At 36.2% G+C, this 26,211-nt stretch overlaps 1 protein-coding gene and 1 long non-coding RNA gene across 6 annotated transcripts in view; both read left to right on the top strand.

The window, feature by feature from the left end:
• LOC126759396 (syntaxin-binding protein 5) overlaps positions 1-20,070 on the top strand; it is a 75,501-nt gene extending 55,431 nt beyond the window's left edge. For 4 of the 5 annotated variants that reach the window (XM_050474167.1, XM_050474168.1, XM_050474166.1 and 1 more), the window contains exons 16-24: positions 12,439-12,555; positions 13,428-13,550; positions 13,615-13,728; positions 14,096-14,383; positions 14,575-14,683; positions 14,859-14,945; positions 19,295-19,390; positions 19,447-19,571; positions 19,667-20,070. In XM_050474167.1, the coding sequence (XP_050330124.1) occupies positions 12,439-12,555; positions 13,428-13,550; positions 13,615-13,728; positions 14,096-14,383; positions 14,575-14,683; positions 14,859-14,945; positions 19,295-19,390; positions 19,447-19,571; positions 19,667-19,923 (1,316 nt within the window). In that variant the 3' untranslated portion in view covers positions 19,924-20,070. Of the gene's footprint in view, positions 1-4,455; positions 4,811-12,438; positions 12,556-13,427; positions 13,551-13,614; positions 13,729-14,095; positions 14,384-14,574; positions 14,684-14,858; positions 14,946-19,294; positions 19,391-19,446; positions 19,572-19,666 lie in introns of all 5 variants that reach the window. The other variant, XM_050474169.1, reaches the window with a different exon arrangement.
• Positions 20,071-23,952: 3,882 nt separating this feature from the next.
• Positions 23,953-26,182, top strand: LOC126759500 (uncharacterized). Its single transcript, XR_007667003.1, has 2 exons — positions 23,953-24,129; positions 24,183-26,182. It is a non-coding gene; the product is annotated as an uncharacterized LOC126759500 (long non-coding RNA).
• Positions 26,183-26,211: the final 29 nt, after the last annotated feature.

Raw genomic sequence — 26,211 nt, 5'->3', positions numbered from 1 at the left:
ACAATAATGTATTACATAAAATTACTTTCTAAAACATGTTTTAAAGAATTTAGCATTGCCTTAAGTGACTAGTATTAGTTAGTTATTACCCTGATGACCTCTTTCAAAATTTAAAAAAAAAAAAACAAGAAAAAACGTTAACTTCGGCTGCACCGAAGCTAATATAACCTTCACAGGTACATTTCTTTTAATAACTACATATGTATGTGTTTAAGTAAATCTAAAGACGTAACCGGCCAGTGGTTTTCATCCAAAGGAAAACATTTTACTAGTTCTTTTTAGCCAGGTATAACATTGAGGTTATTTAATAAAGAAAATGGATCTTTTATACGTTTATAGTTATTTAAAATTTTAAGAAGATTTATTATTAACGTCAACTTAATGGAAAAAAATTATAATATTTATATATTATTATATATATGTATATGCATATATTTACAGTTGGCTTTATAAAAACACAGAGCAGAGGAGGTTACATTATTTCTATGAACAATAACTCATACCAAATTTCGTGAAGATATATCGTCAAATGACGAAGAAAAAAAAAATTTTCCTTATTTTTGTTTCCCAAAAATCGTGTTGCCCTGTGTTATTTCTATGAACAATAACTCAAGCGTGAAGATATATTTGATTCCGAGCATTCAGTTTGTATGGCAGCTATATGCTATAGTTAACCGATCTGAACAATTTCTTCGGAGATTATATTGTTGCCTTAGAAAATAATCTAACCCAAATTTCGTGAAGATACATTGTCAAATTTGAAGAACTTGATTCCGATCGTTCAGTTTGTATGGCAGCTATAGTGGTCCAATATCGGCAGTTCCAACAAATGAGCAGCTTCTTGAAGACAAAATGACGATTATAAAATTTCTAGTTCGTATATATACAGACAGACAGACAGACGGAAATGGCAAAATCGACTCAGCTCAACATACTGATCATTTAAATACAGTGGCTCACAGCTTATTTCATGCAGAGCTTTTTTTGAACTTTACAGAGTCCTAACACCACAATTGAGTGTTATAAAAAATAAAATTAAATGCTATTTTATTCATATGTAAATTAGTTATTTTTAAAGGGGAATTCAATTGTATTATTTACATATATTTAAACATAAATTTGATATTTAGTGTGGTAGCCTTTGGCTTTAATCACATCATTCAGTCTTTTTGGCATCGAATCTACCAATTTTTGAGTGGTTTCTGGAGGAATTTCATTCCACTCTTCTACAAGGGCTATTTTCAACTGCTCCTTGCTAGATATTTGATGTTTTCTAATGTTATTATCCAAAAGCGCCCATAAATTCTCTATCACGTTCATATCAGGACTCTGTGCTGGCGGCGCCATTAAGTGTGGACAGTTCCAAATTAGCCAAGACTGCACAACTACCGACTTGTGTTTGGGGTCATTATCCTGATAAAAACGGAAGTTATGTCGTATTCCCAATTTTTCGGCGCTTTGAAGCAAATTGTTTTTCAATATGTCCAGGTATACAGACTTATTCATCGTTTCTTCAATAAAAATCAAATTTCCAACGATAGCTGCGGACATACAGGCCCAAACCATGACGCTTCCTCCACCATGCTTTACCGTAGCTTTAAGATTTTGCTTTTGGAACTCGGTATTTGGTTTTCGCCAGACGTAGCTCATTCCATCTGAACCAAAAATATTAAATTTTGACTCGTCTGCTATTCCAGAAGCCCGTTGTGGCGAAGGTGATTCTACTTAGCTGATTTTTTTTGAAGCCATTTACTTTCTAGCAACTCGACCATGCAAATCACGTTGACGTAGCACTCGACGGACAATTTCAGCACAACACGGTTTACCCAAGTAATTCGCAATTTCGCTGGTCAGCTTTGGTATCGATAATTTGGGATTTGCCTCTACTTTACGGACTATATAGCGCTCGTCGGTAGCATTAAAAATTTTGTTGGGAGCAGTTCTGCCTTTATTTTCGATCCGATTTTCTTGAATGAAGCGCTCAATAATTTTTTGGACAGTCGATGCATTTAAATTGACTACTTCAGCAATTTTTCGCTGCGACATTTCACGTTTAAAGTGATGAATTACAAGCTCGCGCTGCTCAATCGTTGTGCGACGACCCATTTCGTAAAAACACGATTATTGACACTTTCACGTGCGCGATAAAATTAATTATTAACGAATAACAATTCCAGGAACACTGTCGCGCACATAGAAATGCAAAAAAAGAACAATAAAAAGAAGAGAAAAAGAAAAGAATTGCGTGCATAAAATAAGCTGTGAGCATTATTCTGTTACTTTGTTTGCTTTTTATCTTCTGGCAGTGAGGGAGTTGAGTTTTTTCCTTTATTTTTTGTTTAACCCTTTTGCTACACATATGTCTTAAAATCTGCATTGAAAATTTTACCGTTTTCATTTTATTTTTTTTTGTTACAGCACTTTAAACACATAAATTCATAGTGCATGAAATAAGCTGTGAGGCACTGTATATACTTTATAGGGTCTCCGACGCTTCCTTCTGGGTGTTACAAACTTCGTGACAAACTTCATATACCCTGTTCAGGGTATAAAAATTAAACTAAAGTAAGCTTTCGTGCAGAATTGTTCCCTTCCTTGTACTTATCTTGTCGAATAAAATCGTTTATTATGCACTTTTACCGATTAATTAAATTTTTTTATGGCTCATCAAGTGACAAATAATGTCTTTGAATTATGCCAATTATTGTTATTGACATTTTGAGCATTTTGATATTACGCTTGGTCGAAATAGAACCATTGTCACTTCTACAAATCGGTGTGCTATTTCGAATATGTAAAAGCATATTAACTTGGCTACCAATTAGGCTTTTACAATTCGTTCTGGCACAGGGGTAATGGTGGAATAAAGATTGTGTTTCGCAGTGTGTTTTACTTATACATTATGTATATATTGAGATATCTGTCTTTCGCAACGTTACGCTAGCACTTGTAACATCTAAGCCTACCTCCCATATACCAGCATGATAGTCTAATGGAATCGATTTGTACGATGTTCTAATATAATTAATGGAAATTCATGATCGAGCCTTTTTACAACATCAACTAATTCCTCCTTAGAGTAAAACTGCCGGCCATATTCGAAAACTTTGCGAGCCAATAGCTACAATACAAAAAATTTGTTGTCTATACGTATTCAAGCAAAACAAAAAAAAAAAAAAAAACAGAAAATAGCAAAAGCCTCACGATAGTACATTTTTTCGCATGATTTCTTTGCCATACAAAGTTGAGAAAATCAGAAAACAATATAGTAGCTGTAAGTTAATAATACAATTTTTAACAAAGTTTTTCAGATTTTTTTATTTTTTGATCTCAAAAACCTCTTACCAGCCTTATTTTCATCGTGACGCTAGCTACCGAAAGGTATCGCTTTGATGATTTGATTTTGAAAATATATTCCTTATGGGAACATGATTTTGAACAGTTAGTTAGTGTAGCAGCTATATGCTATAGGGGTCCGTTATCTGCGGTTCCGACAAATAAGAAGCTTGGGAAGAAAAAAACGTGAATAAAACTTCAGATCGATATCTCAAAAACTAAAGAACTAGTTCTCGCATATACAGACATATGGACATGGCATGGCTCGTCATGTTGATCATTTGTATACATACAAATATACACATATTTTATAGACTTAATTCTGGGTGTTACTAACATCGGAAAACTTAATGTAACCCTGTTCATGGTTTAAAGAAAATTAAACTACCATAACTCTAAATTCATAATATAAAATCAAATAAAAGTCGAGTTAAAATTTTTTAAATTGGATGTGATGCGGGTTGTCTCTTGCCTACTGACTCTTCTGAGGATTACTTCACAAACATACTTCTTTATTAGTGTGCGATATTTACTTGTAATTAAACTGGTTAATATTTAATCGAAAGTCGGCAATTACAAATTTGATATGTTGAAATGAAATATTTGTGTTTATAGCTATAATTAGATTTGTTACGTTTTTAATTTCAAAAATGTGTGTAATTGTTTGTAAAGCGATGCTTCTGAGGAGCTTTGTGTTTTGGAACAATGCATTGAATATAAGAATCTTGTAATTACGCCTTCAAAGATATAAAATTGCTTTTCTGTCTTCAAAGTGACAAAGTTAGGATTTTTACGTTTGGCAATGTTTTGATGAAATAGACGAAAATTTTTTTCAAGTTTACATAAGTTATTTATTATTTAGAAAAAATATAAACATCAAAAGTTTTTCATCAAGATAATAAAATGTTCATTAGTATTCAGGTTGAGCAATCGAAATAAGTGTAGGGATTTTTCTCTTTTCAATATGTTTATTTTTTCATAATTATTTATATGGTATAAATTCGTTACGAGTATATTACATTTTTTAACTCTTATGTTTTGCATCAATTCAAAATGTATCTTAAATAAAGGCCAGCCCATTGTCATATCCATTTATTGTTACCTTCATATTTACCCCAGATAAACGGAGCAGCTGCATCTGTAGCCGGAACTTCGGCATCGTGTCCATCGAGTTATGGTAGCAAAATTGTTGTTTCAGGTAGTTCAAGTGAACGCCGTGCTAACGATGCCTCTGAAGCGGGACCAATCAGTAATATTGATGGCTCATGTGGTGGTGATGTGATTGGCAATACTGTCGCTTCCAAATCATCTATTCACGAACAATTACCATCATCATTACCTGCTGAAAATACTGAAGCAGCTGTTACACAGAGTTGCAGCGAAGTTGGAGCCTCTGCACAACCATCACTTCAGCAACCTGTTCAGCAACAAGTATCAATTCAATCTGAAACTTTAAGAAAGTCAAGATCGCAAGGTGGGACATCTTAAATTGCCTTTTACCATTCACAAATCATACAACTAAAAAAAATCGAGGTTGTGGCACCAACCAACTAACTAATTCAAGGATATATTATAACACTTAAGAAACTATTTATTGCACCGCATTTTACTCATCTTTAATTCATTTTGCTAAATACTCTGTGTCATGTAACATGTATACATATGTACATATATGTATATATTCGCTTTGAAATTGAGTTGAATATCCTCAATGTTTTAAATGTTAAACACACATAAGTTTGAATTGTTATTCAAAGGCTCCGGAACTTTTGGCCGTTCAAATAGGGAGTTTCAAATTAGATTGCACCCTAATTTGAAATTATCATAAGGATAAAAATGTTAATGGCCTCTTTCGTACAAATTGGTAAAAGAGGGTTCAAGTTCGGGTGTACAAACAATTTATACTCTTGCAATTTGCAAAATTCAAAAGCGGTAATTTTTAGGTGTTAACAAGTCTTTATGCTAAAAAATGTACATATTGTTCGATGACAACGTTAATTATTCGACGAAATTATTAGATTACAATAATATTATTGGATGAAGGTTTGAGCAGATAGTATTTAGTTTTAGCATTAACTTTGCAACACCATTAGACTCTAATATAATAACGATAATCATTATGTGTACATAGTACATAAGGTTTATACGTACATACAAGTTTATACGTTAACTTAATTTTGCTAAAGTCGTAAATCGGTCAATATGCATAAGATGGTATAAAGTCAACTGGAAGTGTAAAAAAGTAGTGCAAGGTATGTACATACAAGGTCTGTCGCAAAAGAAACAGAACTTTTTAAATATAACTGTTTCTGGTGGCGCCACCTATTGGTGGGTATATAAAATAAAAAGTTTGATCTCTGGTTGACATTTCGTAAAAATTTAAAGACAATTGGATAACTATAATCGATGTTATCGATCAAAAAGTGACAGCAGCTTTTGGTCATCGGTCGTAAAATGCAAAGAGCAAATATTAAATTTTGTTTTAAACTTGGGAAAACGTTTACTGAAACATTTCAAATTATGAAAAAAGTTTATGGTGATCAATGCCTATCCCGTAGTAATATGCATGAGTGGTTTAAGCGATTCCAAGAAGGGTTTAAGCGATTCCAAGAAGGTCGTGAGGACCTCTGTGACGTTTAGAAGTCGGTCGTCTTCAGAAGTCAAAAATAAAGACAATGCTGATTTGTTTTTACGATTCCGAGGGTATTGTACACCGAGAGTTCGTCCCACCTGGCCAAATGATTAATGCTGCGTTTTACCTTGGTGTTATGAAGCGTCTTTTGTCACGCATTCGTCGTGCTCGACCACAATACCGTGAGGCAGGGTCCTGGCGCCTGTTGCACGATAATGCGCCGTGTCATCGGTCGACGCTTGTCACTGATTTTTTTGACAAAAAACTCCATATTAACCATTAATCACTCAGCCTACTCACCTGATCTGGCATCCTGTGATTTTTACCCATTTGGAAAACTTCATTTGCCCATGAAAGGACACTGGTTTCAGGACATTTCAGCTATCCAAAAGGCGACGACCGATATTGTCAAGAGCATTCCGAAAAATGACCTTAAACACTCATTTGAAATGCTAATTGACCGGGCTAAACGCTGTATCGAAGCACAAGGAAACTAATTTGAATAAAAAAATATAACTTTTGAAAAATACTAATTTTTTGTTGTTTTTTAACAATCCTGTTTCTTTTGCGACAGACCTTGTATATGGGGTCTAGGAGAAGTATGAACGTAATATACTGTAACCAGGGTTGCAAATTTTTTATTCCAAAAATGTTTGGATTAAAAATGAAAACCATAAATTTTAGATTCCTGATATTGGGGTAAAAAAATTCTCAATATTCCCGATGTTGAGGTTAAAAATTGGATTTTCAGTTTTTAATCCAGGTGTTGGAAATAAACATTAAATTTTAATATTTTAATCCAAGTTGTTTGGGATTAAAAAATGAAAACATTGTTTTTTGATGAAGTATACAAGATGTTAATTCTAAAACAAATTATATTTTAATTCATAATTATATGTGTGGGATTAAAAAGATCAGGTTTTTAGGATTAAAATGTTTTTATATTTTATATTATGAATTGTTTTTTGTTTTATATTTTTAATCCCGATTTGTTCGATATCTTCGATGTGGCATTAGTTTTTTATGTTTTCAAACAAAAAAATCTCTGTAAATGTCATAGAAATATACCCAGGGTTTAAAGCTAGAGTGGTCACCACTTCAAAAAAAAAAAAAACATAGTTTTGAGAAACACACATTTGAAGTTTTGCAAACAATTTATGCAAAGCTTGTAGCAGCTGCTAGCTATCCGCTTTCATGCTTTTGTTCATTTATTGTATCGATTACAGCTTTGCTTTAAAATTTATGTAAGTACTTTTCACATAGTCTTTCTTTGAGGCTACGTGATTCTCAATTAATTTCACGCTTTGGTATTTTAGTAGTACACCGATTCTCCGTATAATTGTTCGCTTAAGAGAATTTTGTGGGAGTAGTGTCCGATTTCGACCACCTGCATTACCAACCTCCTAAGGGTACCGAGAAGTACGTATACCACCTTTCATCAATATATATCAACTTTTAGTTAAGCTATCGCTGATACAGATTTCTGAATGGTCGCACAGACTGGTATCCGGAACTCAACTTGTTTCTTCATCCGAATCATATCGGTATATACATATGTACATCACGATTAGTCTTAGATGTTACAAATAACTGTCAGTTGAAAAAATTATCATACTCTGCAACATATTGCGAAAGTATAAATAGATAGCACGGAAATCTTGAAACATAGACATTAGCAAAAGTATTAGATTATTAAGTTTCAATTTTAATTTTTTTAGACTACCAACTATAGAAAACGGTGAGCATAAATAATACCTAATTACGATGTTATATATACTCCTAATTCTATTTTACACGGTCTTTAAAAATAAAACAGTTTTAAATTTTTTCGAAATAATGGAAAAAAGTCTTGCGGTATTTTTATTGAATTTTTTTTTTTTTGTATTGAAATTGAAATGAATTTTTGATGACTCATGCCCAGCTCTTGACCGATGCTACGGCTGCTCCTATGCCGGTCTCTTTCGACCAATTCAGCGATTTTACTGCAATTTTCGACGACAGGCCTTCCGGGGCGGGTCCATAAACTGCACAAATTTTATTGGCGGGTTGAGATGCATTTTTTCCTTTATCGTAGTAGTACTGTAAAATATGCCGTATTTTCTCTTTATTTTGCTCCATGTTTGCGACGCTATAACTCACGAACGACTTAAAAGAAACGACAATCAATCACACACGTGTTAGCGCGTGAAATGAGCTTTCCGAAAAGGTATAGCATGACCCGATGCAACGAATAAAACTAGAACTACGCGCTTTCAGCGCCAACTAGCGAAAATACCGCAAGACTTTTTTGACAACCTATTATGTTCATATCGCAAATTTAGAAGAATTTCATCTAAGGGAATGATCAATTTCTTTTTATACAGTTTTTTCTGGAACCAAAACCAATCTACCGAGTAGAAACAGATTAGGTGCACACGGTTCTCTGAAGCGTTTGATTAAGTCTGTCACTCATTACTTTTTTAACATTCATTCTGCAGTGGATTTCTTCTTGCATGAAATATCTCAAAGTGTAAAACTTAAAAATACATTTTAGGATGCGATCGAGTTCAAAAGTACTCCAAGCTCAACAAATTTCAGTTCTGGTCTCCTTTTTATAAATAATATATCAACTGGCTTTTGACTACCTAAATAACAATGTTTACTCGCGTAAAGTTGATTTAATGCCTCTAACTTGAATAAAATGTAAATTTTGTCGATTTTGGTTTTTGAATTAGATTCCGTGTAGAAGTCAAATTTATTTAGACAGGCTAAAACCTGTTACATTTTTTTTCTTCTTTATCGGGATTCTCTTTACAAGCTTCCTCCTTATACTAGTCCTCTGCTTTTTAGACTTCGTACAGGTGCCAGTTGTAGGTAAACGCTTGACCAAATTCAATCTATACAATCGTTCTGAAGTTTAATTTAGTTCTTAGAGTATCTAGACACTTTTACCCACTAGTAAAACTGATTTGAATATACTTAGATGATAAACAAGAAAGGAAACGGCAATTATTTCAAATTGAATTTAATTATCAACTAATGATCTTATTTCCTTAACTGAACATTTTAGATATCGATACTTAGAATACTACAAGGATTGAATAAGTCTTTGGCCTAACAATTTCGCCTAATTTTGTTTTCAAAGTACAATCGATTCCATAACTAACATTAATACTGTTCATTGTTTGGTTTATCATGTTCGAAGTAGTCGATACAAATAACTCTATGACACCCCAAAAAAGAAAAACAAATACGGGCGAGAACCTTTTTTGTTGTCTTTTTGAGAGCTTTTGACGATTTTCACCGGTCTACGGTCAGAGTATCAGTCGGTTTTAGTTTTATAATGGTGATTTTATGCCTCATCTATCGCCAGAAATCGGCGCAGAAACTCACGGACATTTGAATAGTGATCGTGACATCACCTCTTGTCAATCAAATCCCAAATTTCGTTAGAGATGTGTAATATAATACATATTACGAACATTATATATATATTTTTAATTTATTCTTACAACGCGGTCACTTCTGATCGAACACAACTTCGAAGATGTAAGCGCTTGTTAAAAAATGGTGTTAACCCACTTTTGTAGAGTTTGACAAAATAAAAAACATCGCTACAATTAGTGTGCATATAGTACCTACAGTGGACCAATAAAGTTTACATACACCTAATTCCATTAAATTCCGACACGTTTATTTGTTTCAAAATTAATAAATTTTGTGGTTTTTTTTCTATCCATTTCATGATATGTATATTTAGCATTAAATATAGCATATCAAAATATTTTTTTTTTTACACAAATAAAAAAAATTAAAGTTAAAGCTTAAAATGAGCATAATTTATATCAAAAAAGTTTACGTACACTTATGAATGTTTACATAAAACAAAAGTAATTACAATACTTTTAACGGTTTTTGGCCTACATTTTGTTGCTATTACTGTCCCTAGACATCGTTGTATGCTCCTCACTCAATTTCTAGAATTATTTCCGGATATTTTGACCCACTAAGTCCACGATCCAGCTTTTTGGCCTTATTTTGATGAAATTCGATGTTTTCGAATACGGTTTTCCAAAAAGTTCCAGATATTTTGAATAGGATTAATGTCTAGTGATTGCGGGACCTATGGAGTTCTTTTTATTTCCATAACAACCAAGATAACACATGATAAGACATGTATTTTGGGTCGGTATCCTGTTGGAATTTGGTTTTGCTGCTATGAACAGCCGATTTAAGCACACTTAAAATTTAAATTTTTGTCCTAAAATGTTCAGATACATATGCTTATCCATGTTTTCACTAATAAAGTCCAAATGTCCAACTCTAGATGCAACCATACACCCGCAAACCATAACATTACCCCCACAGTGCTCTACCATTGGCAATACATTTTGTCCTTGCGACTCTTCATTGATCTTTCTCCACACTTTTCGTGATCTTTTCGAACCAAATTTATTAAATTTTGAATCGTCGGTGAACACAATGTTTTCCCCAACCAACACGGTTTGTTTAAATATTGTTTAGCAAACGCCGACATTTTCTTTTTATTAACCTTATGTATGTATGGCTTACGACGCGCGACTCGTCTATGATAACCAGCACTCTTCAACAAATTCCTTACTGTTTGGGGATTTATTTTTTTGTGTACATTTCAAAAATGTATAAGCATATGTATCTGAGCATTTTAAGAAAAAGATTTAAATTTTAAGTGTGCTTAAATCGGCTGTTAATAGCAGCCATTTCTATTTACCACAGGATAACGACCCAAAACACACAACTTATCTTGTACGTGAATGGTTGTTATGGAAATAAAAATAACTCCATAGGTCCCGCAATCGCTAGACATTAATCCTATTCAAAATATCTGGATCTTTTTGGAAAACCGTATTCGAAAACATCGAATTTCATCAAAATAAGGCCAAAAAGCTGGATCGTGGACTTAGTGGGTCAAAATATCCGGAAATAATTCTAGAAATTGAGTGAGGAGCATACAACGATGTCTAGGGACAGTAATAGCAACAAAATGTAGGCCAAAAACCGTTAAAAGTATTGTAATTACTTTTGTTTTATGTAAACATTCATAAGTGTACGTAAACTTTTTTGATATAAATTATGCTCATTTTAAGCTTTAACTTTAATTTTTTTTTATTTGTGTAAAAAAAAAATATTTTGATATGCTATATTTAATGCTAAATATACATATCATAAAGTGGATAGAAAAAAACCACAAAATTTATCCATTTTGAAACAAATAAACGTGTCGAAATTTAATAGAACTAGGTGTATGTAAACTTTATTGGTCCACTGTATGTACGAGGGTTTGCTTTTATATTTCTGAATTTGAGATCAAAAACCAATATTACCCATCGAAAATCGCTTTATTGTTTTTCAAAATATACTCCTTTAAGATCTATACACTTTGCATGCTTTTGAACCAATGTCGAAAAACTTTTGACACTCTGATTGAAGTATGTCCAAAACCCCTCTTCAGGTGTCGAAAAACGTTGACTTCTTAGTTTCATTTTTACGTATTGTGTTTGGAGTGCTCGAAATGCAGTTCTTACAGTCGAAGTGTAAGAGTTCGCATTGCCGTGGTGAAAAGTGATCCGTTTTCTGCGGTTGGTTTTTCCGATCTCAAGAAAGACAAGTGGCTAACAAGTAGTTGTGTACCACTTAGAATTTACTGTGTTGTTATAGTGGCTTGGTTGCCACATAAAAAAATGTAAGATTTGCTAGGAAGTGCTTAGTACTTTTGTTGGATTCGGCTCATCTTGAAACACTCAAACAGTCGAATGCTCTCTACTTTCGGGTTCATATGTGTAAATCCACGATTCATGATCTTTCACGATGATTTAGACGTGTTTCGAAGCACCGCTTTCGTCTTTTTTTTAACATTTCTCTCAACCAATCAAGACGAGCCTTTTTTTACAGTCAAATGTTCATGCAATATTGAATGTTTCCTGGTCGCACTAATGCCTATAATTGTCTCACTATCACGATAGATCTCTTGACGATCTCCAAATAGTTTCCGGCAGAACAACTAATTTTGGACGGCCTTCACAAAACTCGTCTTGTAGTGATCTACGACTGGAATTTGATGGCGTTCCATCGCCAAAAATTGAATTAGGTTCATCGATGAACTGTTGCTGCGTTAATCCACGTCGAAAGTTGTAAAAAATACTCGAGAGAAAATGTTCGCAATTTAATTTCAGTTTTTGACCGAGGTGAATATTTTAAGTAACTGTAAACAACCCAAATAGAGCTTGAGTTCTGAGTATGTACTTATAACAGCACAAACGTCAAACTTTACGAAACAGTTGAGAGTTGCCAGATTCCGAAATATAAAAAGCAACCTAAGTACTATGTATAATTTTTTTTTGTATTATTGTTAGAGTAACGATATTTTCACACCAATATTTATAAGCAAAATACTACACTAAAATTTTATAATGTATGTAAGGAAATTGTTAACGTCAAATTATGTTTCGCAGATAAATTGGACGGCTCATTTTCCAGATCCAGATCATCATCTATGTCCAGCATTGATATGTCTTCCTCTGAATCTGTTACTAGTTTAGCTTTTATTGAAAGTTATGGAAAGAAAAGTGGTATGTAATTTTTCTTATTTTAATATAAATTACACTTATGTCCGAACGTCAAGCTAAAATATGTCTCAGTTCATAGACATTTTAAAGAAAAATGAGGATTTAATATATGTGTTATGTTACGCCAAACAAAAGGTGAACTAATATAAACAATTTCAAAAAATTAAATATCCAACTTTTTCAATATGTTTTCTACATTTTGAACAGTTTCTGAACACTTTAATGTTATAGGGTAACACCTTACCATATGTTTACTAAAACTGTTTGCCATTAGGGCATTTCGTTTATTGGACATTTGCCATTTTCATTATGTCAAATTTACAGTTAAGCAAATTTTGCGAAGTTTTTCGAAATTTTTTGTCAATTAGTGAAATAAATAAAATTTTACTTTTCAATCAATTGTATTTGACAGTTTGTTGAATTGGATATTTTTACTCCGTACTGTGGAAGCACATGTCATCGATTGTTCTATAGTCAACTTATAGCGCAATTCAGTAAGCAGTCTCTAGTCACTATTTGAGACATTTTGAAGTAAAGTCTGAATTTGTCACAAAATGTTGTCTCAAATTTGTCACCTGATTGTCAGCAGGGCACAAATCTAAAATGAACTCTTGTTTGCCATTTTGAATATAATGCCAATTCACTTACAGAGATCATAATAGATATTAATCGATTGTTTGTTTTTTTATATTTTTTAAGCAACTAAAACAACTCTACTCACAAAAATTGTCTCTAATTTAAAATCTCAAATTTAGAGACTTGTAACTGCATCACAGTACAGAATTCCGGAATTAGTCTCTTTAAGTCTTACACTTATTTTAACTGTATATGCCTTTTATGGTTTACTAAGGTAAATATACATTTTAATTTAACAGATAATTTAACACTCGTTCCTACACTTTGGATCGGAACTAGTTTCGGTTCTATTTTAACTCTTCTGATATCTTTACCTGAGAGAGAATCACGGAAAACGCAACCTGTGTTAGTGACAATTAACGGTAAGTTAGTCTTGCACATTTAATATAACTTTTATGAATTGATATCATATGAAATTTCTTGAAGGAGGCCCACTGGTGCGATTAAAGGGTTCAATTACATCAATGTCATTTTTAGACTCATTTGGTTCTTTAATTCCTTATTCGTTTGAAGCTTGGCGTGATGATGGAAAAAAGGACCGTAAGTATTAGTTGTAGGAGTAGGGATTTAATAATTACTTTTTTTTTAAATATCAAAAAATCTCGGGCACTGAATAGATTAATTACTTATCTCTACCCTACTTCAAAAATGTAGAAAATCGTGTTTCGATTTGCTTGCGTATTCACACATTTTATCTCCAAATGATTCTTTTGTTTGAAACGGTTGGAATTTTACGCGAACAACACGAAAACCCTTATTAAAATCGGTTTCATCTTCATTCTCCGCTATGTGGAGCCGGAGCGGAACGCAACCAAAATTTTGTTTGATTTTTCGACGTATGATATTTATAATACTACATTAAAATACATAATATACCTTCATTCAAATCTATTTATATATTTTCAAGGAACCCCAACAAAAAGTAGTAGTAAAACGAGCCCAACTTTTACACCAACAACTGCCAACACAATATCAAGTATTCCGGGTGGAAATAGCAGCAGCGGTAACGCCAGCAGTAGCGGTATAAGTGGAAGCCTTAGCACTGGGCTAGATTCTTTAACAGATAGACAATATATAGTAATCACAAGTGAAAAGCAAACAAAAGTCTTCGATATTGCAAATCAAAGTTGTATTTATCGCATTAATTTATCAGAAATGGATTTTGCAGTCAAAGCGGAAACTATTTCAATGAAAGGTAATCGTAAAGTTTCAATTACTTTAATTACATTTTGAAAAGTTTTTATATTTCTTTGTATACTAAAATTTAAATTACAATGTTAGCACTTTATTAAAAAAACTGATTTGTTTTAAATTCATTAAATATTTACATTTACTTTGATTATTTTTATTTTGAATTATCATTTACAATTTAATATATTTTTCCAGATGGTTCGTGCTTAGCGACGTATCTATCCAATGGACATTTGATGGTTCATAGTCTTCCTAGTCTAAGATTACTAATGGATACCGATTTTTTACCCTTGATGGAATTAAGGTATATACATACATACATATATACCATACATATGTGTACATTTATTTACTAATAATATTACCGTGTAATACTCAAAGCAGAAAATAATATTTCTAAAAAATATTTTATTCAATATACATATTACGTCTAAACAGTAAATTTAATCACAATCACATCTTTGTCATGTCTTGTCTAGTTTTCAAACAAAGTGCAAGCAAGGAATTGTGGATCCAATGCTGTCTATTTGGGGTCAGCAAATTATTGTACACGAAGACACAACTCAGTAAGTAATGGAAAAACTCATTTTTTATTAAACGTGAAATATAAATCTTTTATTCTTCTGATAACACATCCTAATAGTTCCTCAGGCCTGAATATTGTCCTTCTTCTTAACAATCTTAGAGACTCTACTTTTGCGAATTATAGTAAAAAAGGGGGAAGGTCAAAGGCCAGGAAATTGAATATACGAAATATGGATGGAGCCATTGTAAGACCTGTTCAGGCCTTAAGACACATAAGAAGTGGACCACGAGTTACGTGGCCCCATGTTGCCAACGCGCCACTGCGAGATTAGCCTCTACGGCTGTGCAATCTGCACCCAGTTCGCGCACTACGCCGCCACTCACCCCGAGTGGCCAACAGAGGACCTCCACGGTCCCCAGTAGCTCAAACACCTACGCCTTACAGGCAACATAGCTCCCGTTCTGACTTGTCACGTCACGTCAGTCAAGTGAAATTCTTGCACTGGCTGGTGTCACTTCCCGACGTGTTCCGGCCTGCGCACCACGCGTGAGTGATGTTTGGATGTTTGCAACGGACTCCAGAGTAAGATCGAGGAGATATTTGCACTGACGAACCGGGAACGCGTATCGATAGCTGCAGTCCAAGAAACCAAGATAAACAGCCGCCCTGATCTTTTGAGTTGTGCCGGTTTCAACGTTTTACGTAAAGATCGCGAGCGAGATAATGGTGGATAATGAATGACGAAGCCCCCACCAATGTTATGGGCACCTGTAATAGCTCGCCCGATATTACCATTGCTAGTGGTGGTCTGATAAATAGCATCAGACCATCTGCCTATAATTAACTCGATCGAGAAACCTTCCGATTTTGTTTCTGTAGACAACCGTACCTTCGTTAACTTTAGCAAAGCTAACTGGGTCGGCTTCACAGAATTTACTGAGAACACCTTCAACGCTTTACCCATTCCGACGGAAGTATCCGTTGGCGAACGTCGATTCCGCAAGGTGATCGCAGCAGCTACCGCTCGCTTCATCCCGGCTGGAAGATTTGTAGAACTCCGCCCAAATTTCCCAGCCGAAGCAGCCGTTTGAGCAAATGAGCGCGACGCCTTACGCCATGCTGATCCCGGGGATGCCCGATTAAGGGATCTCAATTTGGAGATTCGTCGATTGGTAAACGGACGAAATGGATAGAGCACCGGAAGTCCTGCAACCTCTCCACCATTGTGAGAAAGCTTTGGTCTACTGTCAAAGCTTCGTCTAACCCGAAGAGACACTATGATCGAAGTGAAGTTCAATTCAATGGTCATGCCTCTTCGGACCCGAAGAAATGCGTTTTAGCCGGCAATTCACACTACACCCTTCAAAGGACAAAACCAAGTGATGTGTTACCCGACGGCTGCGCAAAATGCCAAAAGACTGCGCACCACTTACTTTCAACTATGAGGAGGTTCAGAATGCCATCAACAAATCGAAATCATCTAAATCCATTGGCCCTGGTGGAATCAACATGCTAATGCTAAATCATCTAGGCTCGACGGGAGTAAGCTACCTCAGCAAGGTCCTCAACCTGGCGCTGACCACTCTCAAATACCCGATGTGCGGAAAGTCGGAAGAGTGGTCTCACTACTGAAACATGGGAAACCCGCCAACAAAGAGGACTCTCCTATCATCCGATAACTCTCGTCTCCCCAGTAGTAAAGACACTTGAGGCCTTGCCACTCTCGATCTTCACTCACCACCTGAGCCTAGCCAACCACCAGCATGGATTCCGAAAAGTGCACAGTACCACCACAACACTTAGCGTTATAAACGCCGAGATAGTTCGTGGCCTCAACCAGAATCCACCCTGTGTGAGAACGATCCGCGTAGCGTTGGACTTGTCAAAAGCTCTTGACACAGTCAACCACACAACGCTACTGCAGGACATCGAATAAGCTACGCTCCCCCCAGGACTGAAGAGATGGACCATGAATTACCTGAGCGATTGTCAATCATCCGTACTGTTTCGAGAAGAAAATCTAAACTGAGAAGAATTAAACAGGGGATTCCGCAGGGAGGTGTCCTCTCCCCGCTACTGTTTAACTTCTACATCTCGAAACGCCCACAGCCACCAGAGGGAGTTTCCATAACCTCGTACGCTGATTATTGCACGATATGTGTTTAAAAGTAAACAGCTATCTCCGACCTTTCTCGCTTCTTCTCTGCACGGAACCTAATACTCTCCCCCACCAAATTCACAGCGACCATATTGCTTGCAGCGGAACCGCCTCCTAAGAGCAACAAGTGGTCTTTTCTCAATTACGTCGCCGATATCGAACAATACGGCGACCAGACTTCGGACAAGTGCTGACTGCCATTCACCGCGGAGCTATCAACACCTTCACCGACTCTCTGCCAGTGAATGGCGTTCTTGGAGTTAAATCACCCCCATTGAATACGAAGAGCTCGAGTTACCGTGAGAAACGAGAGTGACCCTTGCGCAGCTTACTTCTGGATATTGTAGCAGGTTAAACTCTTACTTGTCCACAATAGACCAGGACATGCGTGTAATGTAATGTAAAGTCTCCGCATGACACTGGCCAACTCTTTGCATGCCCGCCAACCCCACTCATCTAACACCCTTTCCCTTTGGTCCGACCCCGTCGAAACAGCACGTTTCTTGCGCCTCCCAACAGATGACGTCTGGGTGATACGGACTTCATGACAAATTTAACATATCCTTCTCATGGAATAATTAAAGCATTTGGTGAGGGATTGTTTTTTTTCTCGACAAATATCATTTTAATAACCGCTACGTTTCATAAGCATCCATGCAAAACATTTTCTATACAAAATACATTTTCTATCGAGTCCTTATTTACCATAGTCAATAATAAAACTAATTTATTTTCTTAGGTAATTTTAGGATTTATATTTTTTAAAAACAAAATTATTTTTCACGAGGTATAGTTGAGCTCAAGATTTTATGACGTTCATATCCTCATACACTCCATGATATTATATTAGGTTGTCAAATATCTCCCTTCCGCCTTTTTGTCTTTTGAATTTCGCGGCTATGTATAAAGCGCTACAGAGCTCGTATCTGGCAATACTATACATCTTTGAAAGGTCTTGACATAACCTACAAAACGACGCTATGCATGATTAGTTTGGATATTGCTTTCAACAGTTATAGACGTGTAAACACGGAGTTCACTAACGCCGAAATTCGCGCTATTTTAAAGTTTTCCTTCGTTAAAGGCAAATCCGCTAGAGAAACGTTCCGTGAGATTAATGGTGTTTTGGGGGATGGTACTTTATCACTTCGAACTGCGGAGGAATGGTTTCGACGATTCAGAGCGGGTGAAAACGACACCATGCCTGCCGGCGGAAGATCTGTGACGACGAATACCGATCAAATCATGGAAAACATCGAGTTAGACCGGCATGTGGTATCTGTGACATCGCCCAGAAGATGTGAGGTACTCACCAAACCATTTTAAACCATCTGCAGAAGGCTGGATACACAAAAAAGCTTGATGTTTGGATGCCGCAAGATTTGACGCAAAAAAACCTTCTGAACCGAATCAACGCCTGCGATATGCTGCTGAAACGGATGGTGACTGGCGACGAAAAATGGATCACATACGACAATATCAAGCAAAATCGGTCTTGGTCGAAGGCCGGTAAATCGTCGCAAACAGTGGCCAAACCGGGATTGACGGCCAGGAAAGTTTTGCTGTGTGTTTGGTGAGATTGGAAGGAAGTCATCCACCATGAGCTGCTCCCATATGGCCAGACGCTTAATTCTATCATCTACTGCGAACAACTGGACCGCTTGCAGTAGGCGATCGACCAGAAGCGTCCAGAATTGGCCAACAGGAAGGGTGTAGTGTTTCACCAGGACAACGCCAGACCACACATTTCGTTGATGACTCGTCAGAAGCTACGGGAGCTCGAATGGGAGGTTTTATCGCATCCACCATATAGCCCGGACATAGCGCCAAGTGATTACCACCTGTTCTTGTCCATGGCGAACGCCCTTGTTGGTGTAAAGTTGAACTCAAAAGAGACTTGTGAAAAGTGGCTGTCCGAGTTCTTCGCAAATAAGGAGGGGGCTTCTACGAGGGGGTATTATGAAGTTGCCGTCTAGATGGAAACAGATTATCGAACGAAACTGCGCATATTTGAACTAAATCCGATCACTGTAACACTTTTTATAAAGCATTGAATAAAGAGCAAAAGAGCGGAAGGGAGATATTTGACAACCTTATATAAAATTTTGATTTCTTAATTATATACAGAAAATATGTTTTATTCTGATAAAGATAAACCAATTACTAAATTATTAATTAATTTATAAAAAGTATAATAATAATTTATTGACATAATAAATTTTTTATTACAGAATTTCAAAGATATTTTGCTTTAGTCACAAAGGGCATGGATTGTACATGGCAACACCCACCGAAGTTCAGAAATTCACAATATCATCAGAATTCTGGTAAAATCACATAATTTTTCTCAATAAAATGTGCTTGATTGTTAATATAATTTCAGTCAATTTATTTTGGAGATGATGGGTGAATTATACACGTCACATGAAATGCCTGAGCAACCAAAGGAGAGCTTTTTCAAAGGCTTATTTGGAGGAGGAGCGAAAAGTTTGGATAGAGAAGAACTTTGTAAGTGTAGTCAAATTAATCATGAAAATGTTATAATGTATAATATTTTTTACCCCTGTTTATCCTTTTAATTTGATCGGTAATTTCTGTTTTAGTTGGCGAACAAAGTGGGAAAGCAAATAGATCAGTTGCCAAACATATACCAGGTCCGAATTTGGATCAATTAGGACAGCGAGCTTCTACTGCAGCCTCTGAGATAAGTAGAGCGCATCAGTTGGCAATGGAAAGAGGCGAGAAGCTTAACTTACTGGAGGAGAGGGCGGAACGCATGGCCAACACAGCTCAAGACTTCAGTGGAACAGCACATCAATTAATGCTTAAATATAAAGATAAAAAATGGTATCAGTTGTAAAAATCTATTTTAAGATCTAATTCTACCACAGTTATTGTAATATTGCTTTTATAACACTTTCTACTACATCAAGTACACTTATTTAATTTCTGTTTTCAAATAGTAATGTTATTTATAAACTGTTTTTAATAAAAATTTAGACAAACATTTGCTTTTGTCAATTGGATACTGCTATTTCAGATGCCATATTCGAACAATGTTCCGAGAAAAATATCCTTTTCATTTATCGCAATATGGTGAAAGGTTTTGGATTTTTGGTGAATTCGGGTGTTTCATATTTTTGCTCATGCGCTGCTCCGGCTAAAATACTTTATATGATATTTGCTAACTGTTCACGTTAGTTATGAAGTCAACGACACAAAATTGACCCGTTTTGTAATTGTTGTAATGATATAATCATTTCTTCGAGAAATTAAGTGTTTAGTTTGCAAGACAAAATAAAAAAATAAGGGATTAATTTTCAAACTGTATAACTGTACTGCTATCGCCCACGATCGATTCGAACGTGTAGATCTGCGACTACGAGATCATTTGGCTCAGAAAGTAAGAAGTCCTCCGAGCTACTTGCTCTTAGCAAAGTCAATCTCGCTGCAGTTGTAGTATTTGTGGTAAGCTAAAAAAGAGTCGTCGTTTAAATTGCCGCTAAACATAACTCTAGCGCGTAATGATAAAAATTTATGAAATCTGCTCCCTATCGGATTACATTAAACTCAGTTTTTGAAAAAGGTCTATGTAAGTACATCTGTGATTCTTACATTCTGATTACATTTTTGAAGCTCTAGAGTTCTGCAATTCCGTTACAATTTTTACTTTTCAGCCATGGAAATTAAAATATCTATGGGCAGCTGAGCGACGTTATTCCGTAGAATAAATATTGCTCTTTAAATTATATTATATAGAAGTTAACTAAATCCATATCCCATTATAGCACATATGGTTCGTGGTTCTATGTACTTCGACAATCATCGCTCACGCGGACGGCGCCAAAGATCCTGCGAAGAACCTTTCTCTGGAATGCTGCAAGTGCTTTGTCGCCATCGTCCATGTTTCTGCGCCATAAAATAGGACGGAAATAATGAGAGACTTACAGAGCGTAATTTTGGTTCTTAAATGCCTACCAAGCCCTAGTAACACCTGTTGGCCAGAGTTATTCTGCGCTTGATCTCCAGGCTTAGGTTATTGGTGGAATTTATGTTGGTTCCGAGACATACAAAGGCCTTAATTTTTTCAAATTTATAGCTGTCAACAGTGACTTAGTTCCCAAGACGAGAGGAATCTTTGTATGTATCCTCCAGGTAATTTGTCTTGCCCTCGTTCACTACAAGACCAACCTCTTTCGCTTCTTTTTCTAGGCTTGAAAAGGCTGCAATTATGGCTCTGTTGTTAAGGCGTGTGATGTCTATATCATATGCGTACCCCAGTAGCATTGTACTTTTAGAGTAGATAGTGCCACTGCGGTTCAGATTAGCGGCAAAGTCTTACTTTTGAAATTATATTGAAAAATATGCAAGAGAGAGAATCACCATGTCGAAAATTTCGTTTGGCGTAGCGAAGATGCTTCCCGATTTTAATGCTGATGGTTGTGCTCAACGTCATTCTGTATAGCCGTATGAATTTCGAAGGGATACCAAGTTTAGACATTGTGTCGAATAGGCAGCTCCTATCAGTACTGTCAAATGCGGCTTTTGAATTGACAAAAAGCTGATAGATTTCTATCTGGTTGTCAAGAGTCTTCTCTATGATTTGACCTATTGTGAAAATATCGTCTGTGGTGGCCAGGTTTATACCTGGTTTCCCACATTAATAAGGTCCGATCAGTTTATCCATGGTAATGGTCTTAAGTCTTCATAATAAAAATTCTAATTCTGATGGATAGGGTCGAGTACACTGGTATTCCAATCATTGGACGTGTATTCCGACCAAATCATGCTTAGTAGCTGAAACATGCGCCATTCCAGTGCCTCGATACCGCCTTTAAATATCTCAGCCAGTAATCTATCAGCGCATGGGGCTTTGCTGTTCTTAAGTCGCCTTATAGTTGCTTACTGCAGTTTGAGCTGCACATCAGTTTTGTCCTAACATTTTTGTCATAGTAATATTAACCGGAGGATGGAGCCATGTGTAGAAGTTCGCGTAAGTGAGGAAAGTTCTCTGATTGTCATTCACTTGGGAGTAGCCAGAAAAGATTCTTTTACATATGGCTCAAACAGCTCACGACTTCCGATCTTTGACCAAGTATCCTCTGCTTAGCCAGAAAACATTCGTTTGAAGACAAGCTAAAGTGAGAAGGCGAAACATCCCCTCCACAGGGTTGTGCGCTGGGTTTATAACCCGTAAAAAACACTACCAAGGAAAAGAAGAAAATAGCCTCGGATGAGATACCCACGCCCCGACGGAAGAGAAGGACGATGTGAACAAAGATGCCTTCTATGAGCGCTTGGAGCGTACCTATGAGAGCTGTCCCCGCCACAATGTCAAAATCGTGCTTGGTGACTTTAACGACAGGGTGGGCAAGGAATGTATCTTTGGCGCAACAGTCGGTAAATTCATTCTCCTCGAGGAAACATCCCCAAATGATTTGAGGCTGGTCCACTTCGTCGGGTCCCGAAATATGGTTTCCTGTAGTACTAGATTCCAGCATAGAAAAATGCACCAAGCTACCTGGCTGTCTCCGAATCGAAAAGTCAACAACCCGATCGATCATGTTGTGATAGACGGAAGAGATATCTCCAATGTTATAGACATGCGTACGCTCTAAGGTCCTAACATCGACTCGGACCACTATCTTGTTGCAGCCAAGATACGCACCCGCCTCTGTGCAGCAAACGCACATCAACAAACACATGGAAGGTTCGACGTCGAGAAGCTGCAATCACAACAGACAGCCGAACGGTTTTCTTCTGAGAGTACTCATCAGCAACTCGGTATAAGGAAACTGTGGCACGGAATTCCAAGCTCCTTACGTACAGGAGAGAGAAAACAGACCTCGCAACGTTACGATCGACCACAATACGTGTGGGATGGGATAGATAGCGAGAGTTGAAAAGGGAATCGAGACGCATTTGCAGACATAAAAAGAGAGAGGCCGAAATGCGTGAGTTTGAAGAGCTTGACAAGCTGGCTGACAGGGGTAATGCTCGAAAATTCTACGAAAAGATGCGACAACTAACAGAATATTCTTAGACCGGTGCATACTCTTGTAGAACCCAAGGAAGTGATATAGTAACCGATACCCAGAGCATACTAAAATTAAAGAGGTAAAACTTCTCCACCCTGCTGAATGGCAGTGAAAGTATAACGCCAGGAGATTCCCCAATCGGTGACGATGGGGCAGACGTTTTATTGCCCGACCATGAAGAAGTTCGAATAGCAATTACCCATCTGAAGAACAACAAAGCGGCTGGGGCCGATGGGTTGCCGGCCGAGCTATCCAAACACGATGGCGAAAAACTGATAAGGAGCATGCATCAGCTTCTTTGTAAAATATGGTCGGACGAAAGCATGCCCAACGATTGGAATTTAAGTGTGCTAAACCCAATCCACAAAAAGGAAGACCCCACAATCTGTACCAAATACCTTTGGATAATCTCCTAAACATCGCAAATAAGGTTCTATAGATTAAAGCCCAAAGTCAATAAGCTGGGGTCGAATCGTTACATCCGTTAACGTATCACTCGTCACGTAAAAGCCTGTATTTCGTATGACATACGTGATCGCAACGCTTCTATCGTAATCTGGTATGATGACATACGTGAACGAATACCCTGCAAGACGGAGGTAACAAATTGCACAAACACATTGAAACATTTTCAGCTGTTCACTAACGCTGTTACATTTTTTGGAATTTTCAATTGGGTAAAAAACCAGGGGTCGAATCGTTACATCCGTGCACGGATCGGCAAACATACGAAAGAAAATTACGTGATACGTTAATCGTATGCGGTGATTGGCATTATGACATACGATAGCAAACGGATCATAATGTATTTTCAATTCACAATAGTTTTTAAATAGCTTTGCATCGTATTTTTAGGTCACAATAGATGTGGAACTGTCAAAACTGTTGCGAAATTTTCAATAAACTAACAAAAGCTAATTAAATATCAAAATGGATCCAACTTTCTTTTATTATTTGAGCTCTAGTGAAGGTGATGGGGATAAAAAAAATAGTGCGGAGATAGCTAAGAGATCGTAGCAATAGCGTAGGTATAAAAAAAAAAACAAATTATGAATCCTCAATAACAAAATTTTCTTTGTAGATGAATGGTTGAACAAAGCATTGGAATCTTAAAAAGACGGTGGACAATTTTAGGATATAGCAAGAGAGGAAGGAATTACTCCACAAAAGTGGAAGATTTGCTAACGTTTGTGAGGCATTACATAACATCTGCATAAAATATATAATAAGTTAAGACCCTTAAAAAAGCGATTCTTAACACACACAAGAAATGGACACCGGGGTAGCGAACCTCTTCACCGCAATCGACCAAACGATAAGAGATCAAATAAAGTATTATTTAATAAATTTAATTCAAAAATGTATGTGTATGTCCTTAACCTTGTAAATAATTTTATTTTTATTGTCAACTAAAATACAAATAATTTGTTTATATAAATAATTTTTTTTTTTTTTTAATGAGATATTCCATTCATTGGTTTCTTGTTTATGTTCTTTATTACTAAAAATTATAGAACACTTCAAATTTAAAGAAATTTTGCTCACATTTCCATAAATTTGCCTATTACGATTGGTAGTTCGCGTTCGAACGACGATTCAAACGAACGGATACGTTTATATACTCGTTCACGTATGTCGTCATGCCAGATTACGATAGAAGCGCTACGATCACGTATGTCATAATACGAAATACAGGCTTTTACGTGACGAGTGATACGTTCACGGATGTAACGATTCGACCCCAGGTACAATCTTTTATAAGAGTGTACAGCTGCTGGCGTATGCTGATGATATGGATATCATTGGCCTCAACACCCGCGCCGTTAGTCCTGCTTTCTCCACAGGTGCTATTTTGGACTGAGTAGGCAATTGAGAAGTAAAGTCCTCTCTCGACGAACAAAAACCAAACACTATAAGTCACTCATTATTCCCGCCCTGCTATATGGTGCAGAGGCATGGACGATAACGACATCTGATGAGTTGACGTTACGAGTTTTCGAGAGAAAGGTTCTGCGAAAGATTTATGGTCCTTTGCGCATTGGTCACGGTGAATATCGCATTCGATGGAACGATGAGCTGTATGAGATATACGACGACATTGACATAGTTCAGCGAATTAAAAGACAGCGGCTACGCTTGCTAGGTCATGTTGTCCGAATGGACGAAAAAACTCCAGCTCTGAAAGTGTTCGACGCAGTATCCGTCGGGGGAAGCAGGGGAAGAGGAAGACCTCCACTGCGTTGGAAAAACCAGGTGGAGAAGGACCTGCTTTCGTTTGGAATCTCCAATTGGCGTCATGTTGCGAAAAGAAAAACGATTGGCGATTGATTGATCTGAAGTTGAATTGTTTTAATTTCAATTCAACTGAGTGGAGTTGAAGACTGTAATACATGCACGTATGCAGGAATAAAATGTATTCGGATATAAGTGCTAATATTCTCTGGTGATAGATTGGTTTGAAGTATTTGCAGGCATTGTCTATAAGAGAGCAGTACCCCAGATTATAATTAAAAAAAAATGTTTTGCTAGCTCTCGAGTAGAGTATTTTGGAAATCATGATCATGGATAACTTTAAATGAAATTTTTAAAGCTTTTCTAGAAAAAAATTTCCATAGGCCGTCAGTTTTCTTATTTAAAAAAGCGTTATCTATTAATAAAACTATTTTTTTATGATTACCCCATGGAGTTTCGGTTGAAATTGAATCAACACTAATAGCCATTACTTTAAATACTATAATTATTTTTAAATTTATGTCTAGTTGAAACCTAATTTAATGATGTTGTGTTTTTACATTTATAAACTAAAATAATTTACTTAGAAGAAACATATAAAATTGTAATGGTTCATGTCTCGTACACCTCAATCGCTTTATACCATTGTACATTTCATGTAAATAGTTTCCAATCATAAATACTTTCTTAAGCTCTTTCGAGGTTTGTTAAAAGTGTATTTTCCCATTGCAGAATTTATAAAGCAGTTCCACAATTTGACTTACGTTGATTAAATAAGTGATCTAACATAAGCATTAACCGGATACATACAAAGAATTTCAGAAATAAAAAAGCTTTTGAACAGCTACACTGAATTTTGTTTTCTTTTTTCTTTCTTA

The sequence above is a fragment of the Bactrocera neohumeralis genome, chromosome 5, assembly GCF_024586455.1.
Source record: "Bactrocera neohumeralis isolate Rockhampton chromosome 5, APGP_CSIRO_Bneo_wtdbg2-racon-allhic-juicebox.fasta_v2, whole genome shotgun sequence".
NCBI lineage: Eukaryota > Metazoa > Arthropoda > Insecta > Diptera > Tephritidae > Bactrocera > Bactrocera neohumeralis.
This window is presented reverse-complemented; position numbering and strand designations above follow the sequence as displayed.